The sequence below is a fragment of the Leucopleurus acutus genome, assembly GCF_964270905.1.
Source record: "Leucopleurus acutus genome assembly, chromosome: 13".
Lineage (NCBI taxonomy): Eukaryota > Metazoa > Chordata > Mammalia > Artiodactyla > Delphinidae > Leucopleurus > Leucopleurus acutus.
Genome location: NC_139155.1, coordinates 26,907,617 through 26,920,513, shown reverse-complemented (window position 1 = coordinate 26,920,513; position 12,897 = coordinate 26,907,617). Strand labels below are relative to the sequence as shown.

Genomic DNA, 12,897 nt, shown 5'->3' with positions numbered 1-12,897 from the left:
TTAAGTATTGTACCCTGTATGTGTATAGGGCATCAAAGTATATAGGGTACAATATAAAATGCCTGACATTGGATGAAGAGTAAAAATTTTAGCATTCCCCCATCCCTTCTATGGCAATACATCCTCCTTCCTTCTCCTTTCAATCCCACTCCTTTTCCTATCCCTTATCTTGGCTGTCTCCCTTTTAAAGTCTCCTTTGAGCCTGCAGCCAGCACTCAGGGGCACTACCCCAGCCTGCAGCCCTAGGGGCTAGCAAGTTGCTTGTCATTGAAAGGTCTCCTCTGTTCCCCCAGGATTGTTGTTGACAACAACTGATGAAAAACATTTGGAAAAAATGCATTTCAGAAAATGCACACTGAAGGGCAAATTTAGTCAATGACACTGTTTTAGTTTGGGGCTGTGCCTATACATGAAATTCACATGGATTCTAATATTTAGGTGAGGAATAAAAAATTTCAGTCAAACATCCAGATGTTTCCATAGTTCATGGGGACTCGTGCTATCGCATGTGTTCTAGTGCAAGGGAGCAGACCCCGGAAGGGAAGGCAAGATCTGCGTGCGAAGCTACCAACGGTGTCTGCCTGCAGTTCCCAGGGCACTGTCACGCCCTCAGGGCAGGCTGGGCCTGCCCTCTGCCTCCCAACAGCCTCAGCACAGGCCTGGCCTCTGTTGATCAAGAGAGACTCCTCTTATATACGTTTAACTCCCAAACAAACACTGAATTTTAATAATTAATCTTAGCTTTATAATCTGACTTAATTTAAAATTTCTGGAAGTTTAATTTTCTCTTTCCCTAACAATCTACCTTAGACGTACAATTTGGATGGGGTCAAAGTTAATCTACAGTTTGTATAACTAGTACAAAATTTAGCACAATGTATGGTTTAGAGAGGTTTCTAAGAACATTTTGCATTAAGGCATTAAAAAATCAATTACACGGAAAGCAGAGTTAAGTAATTTTCTCCTCTATCAGTGGGACATGGACTTCTGTTAATTTCTTGGTGCTAAATTCTACATTAAACTCATCCCCTGTGACGTCTGGCACGGTAGTGAGGTCATAGAACAGAAAAGAAAATCAATATTACTGGAGAGGGTATGCTGCAAAATGAACTAACTAAATATTAACTCCATTAGCCAAAAAAGGGAACAAGAGCAAGATTAATATTTGTGAGTTTATAGTTAACTAAGAATTACAACAAAATTTACAGTTCGTGATCAAAATTTATCGTGAGTTACATACACATTGCTTCTTGAATCAGTATATCAGATTTCGTTGATTAGTGAATTGTGAGTTCATTTAGAATTCTCTTAAGTTTTAGAACTTGTGTTGTCAATTAATGCTATTTTTTATTTTTTTCTGAAGAGTTTTTTTATTGTCCTTCTCTATCTCCTTGATTTTCATATAAATTATTAAAAACCACAAGAAGGAAAATGTTTCCATAAATAAAAAGAAATTTATATTTGAAATATGGGGATTAGCTAATTTTGAATACATATATTCAAATACCTCAAAATTCGTTGTTCATAAAAATGTCAGTAGTAACTTAGAGGTGGATAAACTGAGGCCAAAGTACTTAAAGGGCTTACCCAAAGTCATCTAGTAAGTGAGTGAATTAAAACTCAGATCTACTAGTCTGTGCTTTTTAGAATTTTTCTTCTTCTTTTACTTTTTTAAAAAAAAATCATAAGCATGTTCTAAAATAGAATGGAATAATAAATCAGAGCGCCTCATCTGCTATATATTCATGAGAAGTGTAACTGCTTCTTACTATTCTCAGAAATCCATCCATAGCATATTAAGTACACTAGAGAATTATACCAGTGAAAATCAAATTGATTTTAAAACTTCTACACATATAACAAGATGCAGCCACTCTCAGAGTCCAATGGTTCTGGCGTTTCTACAATGAAAGGGATTGGAATTGAGGATGACTCCACTTTACGTGATTTCCTTGACCTGCAATAGCTTTCAGCTGCCTCACCAGCTTACCCCACTGCATTCAATTTCAAATCACTTAACTTCACTAAAGTTATTCAAAACGGATATGCAAAGCCTTACTCTGGGATTGCAAGCAAAATGCTGTCATTTATATTTTTGAGTAGGTAATATTTTGACCAAACTACCATCCCCCTAATCTATATTACTTGGCTTTAAAGCAATGGGTCTTATTTTAAAGAGACCTACAGATAAAAGTTCTGGCTTCTGGGGGATTTTGGCTGCTTAAAACTTTATGTTTGGTTCCTCTAATTATAAAGAAGTATAATATCTGCTATGAGTAAGGTTAACGACCATTAACAGGGAGGTTTTTGAAAAAAATCATTAAAAAATGTAATCTTTTTGAAATGGCTGAAAAGTAACAGTTACCAATAGGGCTGAAAGGTTGAACAAAGGCCAGACTTAATTAAAATGATGAACTAAACAAATGAACTGGAACTAAATATTGTTGCTAAACTGAATTTGTATTAGGGATAAATTAAAGCAAGTACCTATCATTTAAAGATAAGTCTGTATCTTTACTTGTTTAGAGAAAGGTCAGAAATTTCCTGATAAACTACATTTATGATTGTTATGGGAGTGAAAAATTCATGTAAAAATCAATAATTGCATACTGACTTATTAGGTAGTTTGAAAAGACATTTCATTCTTCTATGTTATACTGTATATGCACAGAAATAAAACACTGATATTTTCCAATAATGATGATTGAATTAAACGTTGGCTAAAGGGACATATGGTTATATAAACCTTTTTGGATGTTATGTTGTGTAGACTGCTATTATAGTATTCATACTGCCTTACACCTTATCTTCCCCTCCTTTTGATCGGAAGCAACTTGAGAGCAGGGACTGGCGTTGATTCTATCTCTGAATCTCCAGAGCCTAGCAAAATACCTAGCATACAGTAGGTATTCTGAAATATTTGGGGAGTAATTGAGTAAATAAACAAATGAATGTTATCATGTACATGTGGAAGTTAACAGTTGTTACATGGGGAGAAATAGCTCCATTCACCCGCAAGGTGTTCCAGATAAAGCATTCTACTGCTACCACTACAAAGCAGTTCATCACAGGCTTCATAATCTCTTTGGCTCATCTGGATTTTTGACACTTTGCTAAATGAACAGGTTCTTGGTGTCTGATCACAAGTAAATACATTAATACCAAAACATAGGCCAATTGGGTGACCATTTGGGGATTTTCTCAAATGTGCATTCCAGTGTGAAGACCATGAGCTGATCTTTCCTACAAGCAAGGACAGTTGAAGGTACAGCGAGTCCTACAACAACCCAAACTCCTTAACACTTTCTGGTGTTTAAAATATCTTCTCTGCAGGCTCAGCAAAGGAACCATGAGGGTGAAATTCTTGTGACCCAAGATTCCAAGATAAATTTAACAAAATATACTCTTCACCCAAACATTTGTTCATGTCAATAATATATTTTCATCCTTTCCACGTCCCACCTGTCTCACATTCAATATAGGATAATAATAATATGATATAACCTACTACCTACATACTTCTCTGAATAATGTGAGAATGAAACTGTAATACAGAATATCAATGTGGAGCAAGTTTCTCTGGGAATCTGTATCAAATTAATTATTGTGAGGGAGGGACTGGTAATACATCGATAGCATGACTAGGTGTTATTACCAACATAACTATTGACTGTACTGCCCTGAGCTCCAGACACTGTGGAATTTTTATGTGAACACCGATCCTGATTATACTTTTATTTACAACCTTTTGACATTTGTATTTCCATCTGAACATCAGACAACAGTGGATTCTGTAGTTACTGACCCACTCTGGCTATCATGCTTGGGGTTCTAATGACTTTTTTAGGGTTTATTGAACTTCCTAAGTATGGGGGAACCAAATCCCTTCCAAGGCCAGGAGGAACTTGTTTCCAAATGGAAACAGCCCAGCCATCCAAATCGGAGGAAGATGATGAAGAGAAATTCAGTTTTTAACAAATCTATAGAGACTATTCATGTACACATAATGAAGAGAATATAATTCAGTAAAGAAATCAGTATGTTCTAATACATTTAGATTTCTAATGGGTATACACATTTGTCAAAATGTTAACTTAAATTTTTTATGATAATTATGAATACTAGCTGTTAAGTGCAAGGTAGGAAATTAAAGTTGCTAAAAAGATGATTTCAGATTGTGAAGTTTGGATTTTCTCATTAAATCTATGGAAACTATTTTAAATTTAACAATTTAAACATCAAATTGTCCCCTAGTTTTGTACAAATCATTGATACCCCTTAAAAAACTACATACATTTTACATCTTTTATAGAATATTTATAAAATTTTATTTTTATTTTCTTTAAAATTTGCACCCAAACAGAGTAAGAGTTTAGCCCAAGGAGACTTCTAATGAGTTATGCTTTAGCGAAATGAAGTCTGGTGTGAATTATTCTCTAAATGTGTTATTTTATATTAAATACATGTATAGTATAATTTGAACTTTAATATCACCAACAGCCAACTAAAAAATAAAAACTTCCAAACTTAGACAGTCAAAAACACCTTAAAATTAATGCATATAAATTACAAAGTACTAATTTTAACAAGCAACAGTAAATTAAAACCTGTCTTGAGATGAGTAAATGAAAAGTGGGGTCCCTGTCCTGCTCTGAATGGCTTACATTATTTAAAAAATACAAGTCATTGCTACATGCAAATTTTCTTATTTTATTGGACTTCGAGCTTCATGGCGCTGCTCACAGAATAGGGTTGTACATAAAATAAAAACAAATAAAAATTCCTCCCAAATTAAGTTATTGACAATGCCACTAGGATGTGACACTGGTTTTAAACTCTCTTTCTGATCTGTGTCTATTTTGGTTAGAGAGGAATGGGAATTCTCTAAGTGCTCACCGTTTGTACAACACACCCCCAGCAAAGGTCTCCATCCATTCGGCTGTTGAAACAGCCCGATTAATTTGCATTCACTAGAGTACATATAGATTCCCATCTGTGGTTTCTAGGCATGGGAGAAATTGGGCTACTTTTAAATCTGTGTTTAGCTCTACAGAGCTGCTAAATATCATTTGATATGGGGCTGAGAAATGTTTCCAAAAGTGTTTTCTTTATATTCATAAATGTGTTGTTTCCAATGTCTGTTAACTTCTACACATAGCAAACAAAGAAAAGCAATCGACTATCCAGAAATGTCTGGGAAATGGTTAGATATTACAGAATCAATCAAATAGAATTATAAACCTTGTGTGTGTGTGTGTGTGTGTGTGCAAACCCATCAGAAATGTGTTGGTACCAATCCTTTCTATTTCAAGCTTCAATTTTGTGAAATATCGCACTAGGGAAGAGGTAGTTCCTGGGCAAATATCATTGCCTTTGTGACTTTATTTTGTACACTTTAGATTGTAACAGAAAAATCCACATTTAACAACTTTATCATATTAGACACAGAGCAAATTTGTGAAAGGTGATTTTTTTGAATTTTCAAAGGGTTATGCTTTAATTGAAAGTGATAATAATAAAAACACTTAAAATGTGCTTACAAACAGGTACAGCCAGAATGCACAATTTTATGGAGACTTGATACGGCCAAGGATACATCACCAAATTATTCTTAGTAACTCCTTAGCATAGTCAGCCCAAACTGGCTGTTGATCAATATTTATAGAAAATACTCATGAAATAATTTGGAAATAACTCACAATATATAAAGCTTTCTTCCCATGATATATAAAACTATTTTTTCATTAAAATAGGTGTTTGCCTTTTGCCATTTAAAGTACTGAAAAGTTTCCTTTAAGGAAAAATAAAAACAAAGGTTTGGAGACCTTTTTCATTGTACTTTGCTGTTATATAAGATTCCTTTAAGATCCTATTTTCTTTATTTCTGCTCCCCACACCACTCTTTCTCCCTCTCCCTCACTTCCTAGCTTGCTCTCTGTCTCATTTGACAGGCAAATTTGCAGACATTGCCGCAGGATAACAACCTCGTTTGACAGTCAATTAACCGTGAATAGTCAAAGCCAAGGCAGTTTGCATTACATAAATGGAAAATTAGATTCCTTTTTCCCAAGAAACAAAACCCTCTCCTTAAGACACTGCAATAGACAACTTAGTATCAAAACTTCTAATCACGTCTTTCCCATACCCCTTGGAGACATTTAGCAATCAGTAAAAGGTGGTTTCATTTAATTTGTATAATGTAATTTTTGTAAATGTATTATACATTTTGTGTAGAGATCATTATCATGGAGATAATATAAATGTTGGCATAGATGTCATAAAACACCTTTAATGTCTTTCTGACAGATATTAAAAGCAATAAGCTGTGATCCTTTTTAATGGAAGGTTTCTAAGAGAACATTTCAATTATTGTCATTTTATGCTTTTCCAGCCCGTTTCACTGTGTAACCTGATATATTTCTGAATTCTCTTCTGAAATATGCCCAGCAATTAATAATCTTATTGCTATTAATGTCACTGCTTTCCCATTTGTGTTTTTTCTTAGTTATATCTACTAGGAATTGTTTTTTATCTTTACCCTTGTACTAAGTATTCAGTCTTCTGATTATGAATTTCAGCCCTTCTCTCTGTCATCTGACTCTTCATTCCTTCTATTTGTCCCAGCCTACCTGATCTTTCTCTCCAAAAATCTCCTCCGGAAGCATCAGAGTCTGTGATGAAAAAGCTATGCTCCTTGTTCTTATCTAGAATCAAACAAAACACAAAATCTGCAAGTGAGTCTGTACTGACAAGTGGGAAACAAAGACATCCAAGAATTTTAACATGTATTTATATATCTGTGTATGTTTAGAGTACTGATGCCATTTAAATGCAAAGACGTATGTTGAGATTGGGGGCAACAGTGCTGTTATCTGGAAAATTGCCATTGCTTGGAAACTACAGAAATGCTGCCCATTAAAATATAAACTGTAGTATGAAAAAATTCAAAATTCAATGGATGAAAACCCACAGAATGGTGGTAGGGGCAGGAGATGCTGGGTGTGAGTCTCACAGAAATGGTTAAATGCAGGAAAGAAAACTGGGGGGTTATTTTCTTTTACCTGAAAAGTTGTTTTCATCCTTTGTAGATAAAATTACTTGGTTATTTTCCTTAGTTTTCTGATTCTGTATGGAGAAGAATTAGAGACACAAATCAATGCCTGGATGAAACCATATGCTAATGTCAACAGTCAGCAGGAAGAAGCATCAATAAAAGTGACTCCATGGAGCCTCAGGAGACTCCATTTTTTGATGGTTATCTTCTCTGAATAGTTGTTGTGCTTTAAATACAAATGTACGACTGCACGTACCTGCATTACCCTTTACGAAGTAGTATGTTAAATATGCACCTATTATACACTCTGTAAATCAGCATGCCACATTATTTGTCACATCTACACTACATTAGGACAGAGTCACTTCACCCTGAAGTCCTTGAGAGTGTTTTCTATGCACACTTGAGTGAACACAACGCTGAGCCACTTAAATTTAACTTTGGTCTTTAGGGCCCCAGGTAGCACGTTCACGTGGGTGGAGATTGGTTTGGGAGAAGCCAGTCTTGCTCAAGAGTCTGCCTTTTGTTTTACTGGACACAATGTCTTACAGAAGTGTCCATTCTGGCTAGAGCTCTGGGGTTCAAGCCTTGATTATAGCAGTTCAAATAAAACTGAATCTAACTTTTGAAGTCAATGTATTTTTTATCTTTTCTGGGTCATGGTTCGGGGAGGCACTGAATTACAGAGAAGAAAAATGATAGGATCATTCAGACTGCACCCGTTTTGTGGTCCCACTGCTTCTGGGGGAACAACTGTGCTCAACTGGGGGCAGGGAGTTGGGCAAAAGAGATTGGTAGATTAGAGGAAGGACTTGGTCAATTTAGGGGTCTTTCCCAACTTCTATAAGCAGCCAACTTAAATATAGGGGGGAATAGAGGCCCCAAGGCCTTTGAGAGGCTTTGTAAGAGAGAGACCAGAAACTACATTTTTATGGAGGACAGTTGGTAGGAAAGAAGCCCTCCCAAACACACTGAATATTTCATTTCTGTGGGGAAATCTGGTGATTCATCTTTCCTGCGCATATGTAACCGATTCAGCCTAAAGGTGCATTTAAATAATAATAATTAGCTTGAAGGAGCCTAAAGGGGATATTTACATCTTTGTAGGAGGGCTGCTCCTCCAGTGATGGATGGTGGACCGGGCTGCCCGGGCTGCTGCTAAGGCCGCCGCTTGATTTCTGGCAGGCCAGCGGCGGGGGCGGGGGCGGAGGCAGGTCCGAGCCGTCGTGGTCACTCAGTTTCCTGTCCTCCTGCAGCAGCCTGGAGGAGTTCAGGGCCAGTGGGAAAGCGCCCGCGGCAGCCGGCGGGCGGTCCCGGCTGCTCCCCTTCTCCGACAGCCCTCTGCCCTGGAGGAATCGGCCGCCCCCGACTAAAGGGTCCCCTAGCAGGACCCCTGTCTCCTCGTCTTCCTCCTCGTCGTCCTCGGGGTCTCGACTTTCCTCCTCCTCTTCCTCGCCCTCGGGAGGCTTGTGGCCCTCCACGTCCACCTCCTGCTCTTCTTCCTCGTCATCCTCGTCCTCGGAGCTGTCCTCGCTGGGGTAGCTGCAGCTGGTGCCACTGGGGGACAGAAGGCCTCGGTGGTGCGGCTGCGGGGCCAGCGGAGGCGGCGGGGGCGGGGGTGGGGGCGGCGGCGGGGCCGGGTGGTGGCGCTCGGAACCCGGCTCGTCGGGCTGCGGGGGCAGCAGCAGCAGCGGCGACGGCGGCTGCGGGGGATGATGGTGGTGGTGGTGTTGGTGCGGTTGTTGTTGGTGGTGGTGGTGATGCGCTTGGGCCGAGTGTGGCGCGCCCGCGGACGCCCCGTGCAGTTTGGCCAGGCTCTCTGCGTCGTCCTTGCCGCCCACCGGCCGGAAGGCGCTGGAATGGTGATAGCTGCCTCCGCCGGCTTTGCGCCCCTCCAGGAGGTGCGGGTGGTGGGGCGCGGGCACTCGGGCACCCACGGGGACCGCTCCGGCGGCCACGGCCCCAGTCCCGGACACGGAGCCGGGGTCGGCCGGAGGCGTGGAGCCCGCACTGCAGTCCCCGCCGCTGCCGCCCGGGGGCGACTCGAAGAGCGCATCGCGAGCGCCCGCGCCGCCCGCAGGAGGCGGCGGGCCGGAGGCCGGGCCGTTGGCGACGACCGGAGGGGGCTGACCCGGCGGGGGGGCCGCTTCGGCGCTCCCGCCCACGCCGCCAGGCTCGGCCAGGTCCAGGAAGGCCTGACGCAGCAGGGCCGGGCTTTCTCCTAGCGCGCAGCCGAGCGCCGAGGGCGGCTGCGGCGGGGGCTGTAGGTATGTGGGCACGGGAAGTCCGCCCGGGGTCCGCGGAGGCCAGAACATGCAGAAGGGCGGGTAAAAGGCGTCCTTGCGCCCCGCGGGCCAGAAGAGGCCAGACAGGCCGGCCTTGGGCGCCGCGCCCGCGCCGCCCGCACCCCCCAGAGCCTCGGCCGCGGTGCCCGCGTCCTCCTTCTTGTGGCACAATCCGAAGGCGGCTGCTGCAGCCGGGAAGGTGTAAGGATGCGGGAAGAGTCCCCCGCAGCCTGGGAACTTCTGCAGCACGCCCCCGAACGAGCCCTTGCTGGGCACCGGGATGACCGGATAGCTGCGTGGCCCTTTGGCGCCAGCCGCCGCGCCCGCGCCGGCGCCAACGCCCGTCACGCAGCCGCCCCCCGCGCCCCCCCCGCCCGCTCCGGCGCCGCCGGAGGCCGCGGCCACCGACAGGCTGGCGGCGGCGGCCGAAAGACTGGCGGCGGCCACGACAGCCGCCTCCTGCAGCGAGTCGTCGTCGTCTTCGAAGCGCGGCCTCTTGTGATGCGCGTGCGGCGCGCCTGCCAACTCGGCCAGAGGTGGCGGGGGCGGCGGCGGGGGCGCCCCCAGCAGGTGCGGGCCCAGCAGTCCCCCACCTCCCGCCACCGCCGCAGCCGCTGCCACAGCGGCCGCCTTGACCGAGCTGAGCGGGTGGCAGGCGGGATGCGCGCCCGGCTGGGGCAGCGCGCGCTTTCGGCTCCCGCCGTTGAACATGGCCTTGACGTCCTCCCAGGCGAAGACTAGCTCGTCCTGGGGGCTCTTGTCAGTGAGCTTGAGGTGACGGCGCCACGAATTGAAGTTGGCTGCGTCTGGCTGCGTGTACTTGGCGTCGGGCGTACGGTGGGAGTGGAAGATGAACTTGTTGGGCGAGAAGTACATGTTGCAGTAGCTGCATTTGATGCACTTGGCGCGGGAGCTGTTGTAGCGCGCGGGGATGAAGCTGCCACGGCAGCCCCAGGCGCATTCGTGTGAAACGTCGAAGGCGAAGTTGTCAGGCAGCTTGGGGGGCCTGTTTTCGCCTAGGAACGACTTGCACAAACGCTCAGCCTCACGCTTAGTGATCATGCCGCAGCGGCGCGATGAGATAGGCATGGCCCCGGCGCGTCGCAGAATCTCCAGCTGCACCGGCGTGCACTGCACGCACGTGATGCCCAGCGCCACGCGGCGGTTGTGAATCTCGTTGTAGCTGAAGTTCTTGAGGAGGGTGTTGGAGATCTGCGCCAGGCATAGGCGCTCCTGCCCGTCGATCACCAACGACACGATGGGAATGCCGTAGAGGATCACCTGGCCCACCTGGTTGGGTTTCAGGTTGGCGTGGCCCGGCCGCGGCTGGCTCAGCGCGTCGGGCTGGAAGGCGCTCGACGGCGATGCCAGCAGGATGTCGTTGGGCCCCGGCAGCGGGCTGGAAGCCATCTCCTCCGCCGCGGAAGCCCGGGCCGAGCTCTCCGGGTCGGCCTTGGAGACTGGAAGGGAAAGGAGAAAGCGTTGACTAGAGCTTTTTCAGTTTACAAAGAGAGGGGTGGGTTGAGTCGCTAACTGAAGAATTATAATCACTTCTTTGCTTTGGTTAAGATATAATTATCACTGGGCAAAGGAAGCAAGTTTCAGACACAAGGAAGTCATCTCTTAAATTTCCTCAAGGTCATCCTTTGGAAATGCAGGAATTTGGAATTACTTTTCTTCGGTTCTAAATATCCAAAGTAAATTTTTAAAAAGTCAGTTCCTAAGAAACTCAAGACCTTATCCCCAATTTATAGAAGCTGTTAGAATAAAATGGCACTCCTGCTATAAATTAGGAAGTAATGATGACAGTGGTAACTAGTACAGGTTATAAAAGTTATGGAAAACTGAGGCTTAGCCATTGAAGCCCAAATTTTAAAGGAGAGACCAGTCGCATTTGCTTGAAAATAGATTGATTTTGATTAAAAAAAAAAACCCAAACCTTTTAAAAAGTAATTTTTGTGGCATCTGTGGTTTCCTTGGGGGAAATTCACTACTGGTTGAGACACAGCTCATTAAAGCAAAACGAAATCCCTTCTCCCTTACCTTTGCCATTAGATATTTTGATACTTTAATTAGAAATTTTTGGGGACAATGTACAAACCTATATGCAAGATTGCACCAAAACAGGCGTTTCACTTTCAAGGGTTCAAAAAACTGCTTGCTAAAATTGAGTAGTTCCGGTTCCAATAGGTGGCTTTAAAAGATGAAGTTGTAGACTTGAAAATATTCAAAAACTGTTTGCCTGTTATTCCCATGACAATGAGCAAATCAGTACAGGCAAGAGTGTTAAGCCCAGAAACAGTGCAAAGAAACTGAACAATTCTTGGGGATCATTACTGATGGGCTTTAAAAGGCAAATTTAGTTGAAAGGTGAACCACTTTCTGTGACATTTCTTTTTCTGATCTATGTAGATATCTCTTTACCTTATTGGGGGTGGGGGGAAGTGCCCCACGGTAGAAATAATCCTTGGACTAGGTAATCTGTGGGAGCGCTGAAAGCGGAAGCCCAGGGTTGGGCCTGCGGTAAAATTCCTGTCTCTGGTCAACCGGGATACTTAATGGGGGAAAACAGCCAGTAAATTGAAAATACAGAAAAAACAAGCGAAAGAAACCTTTGTGACAACACTGCTAAGTCAAAACAAGCAAAGCGGCTCATTCCCTGCAAAACTGACAGTGACCTTTGCACAGCTACTTGTCCAGGGCAGCTGCTAAGACTATCGTTTGCCCTGGAAAATCAACGGTGGCCGTCTCATCACCACTTTCCGTCAAGGACACTGGAGTTTGTTATTACAGAGATTTCAGTGAATACACAAGTGTACCCCTTTACCCAAATTGTCATATCCTGGTCCTCTCTGGGCCCCTGTGACCTCTATCCCGACAACCTTCGCCCTTCTGACCCCTGGATCCTCAGCTCTCATTACATTCTGTGGCCTCCAGGAAGGGTGAACAAACCTCGATGCGATCAACGAGACGAAAGCCAGGCCTGTCGCTTAGGATGGATCAAAGACAATATTTCCAGGGGACGGGGTGTTAAATGGCACGGTGATACCTGGGCCTGATATAACCAGCCCTAACTTTGCCAAATGGTCCTTCAATCCTCATTCCCCTCCCAAACAAGATTCTTATTATCTTAATAAGACCCTGGGATAATGGCAATGCGCGCAGCGGGCCTGGCCTAGCGGGGAGCTGGCTAGAGACCCGCAGCCTGAGCAGCTGTAGACGGGGCAGAAGTGTCTCCTACTGGGTGTGCTCCACTTTCACCCCAAGCTCTCCCAGAGACTCCTGTCAGAGCAGAGACACAAATGAGAGGGTTTAGGTTGGGGGATTTTTAAAAGGGAGTGAGGGAAGAAGAGACAATTAAAAGTTAGTTGAACTGAGAAAGAAAGCCGGCGAGCTTCCCTATCTGACTGACGAGCCAACGAGCCTCAACTTAACTCCCCGGGCTTCCAAACCAATCACTACCGAAGCCCTCCGCTGCCCCTCAACCTAACCGGAAAACCCCACCGCTCGGGATCCCAAATAATGAACCGCGAGCTGTGCGCCGAGTGGGGGCCGGCT

At 44.4% G+C, this 12,897-nt stretch overlaps 1 protein-coding gene across 1 annotated transcript in view; it reads right to left on the bottom strand.

Moving 5' to 3' along the window:
- SKOR2 (SKI family transcriptional corepressor 2) overlaps nt 1–10,749 on the bottom strand; it is a gene marked incomplete at both ends in the record, with an annotated part of 33,703 nt that extends 22,954 nt beyond the window's left edge. Inside the window, 3 exons of the mRNA XM_082852523.1 lie at nt 6,630–6,704; nt 7,062–7,125; nt 8,152–10,749. Of these exons, the coding sequence (XP_082708649.1) occupies nt 6,630–6,704; nt 7,062–7,125; nt 8,152–10,749 (2,737 nt within the window). The remainder of the gene's footprint in view (nt 1–6,629; nt 6,705–7,061; nt 7,126–8,151) is intronic.
- Between the last annotated feature and the right edge of the window lie 2,148 nt (nt 10,750–12,897).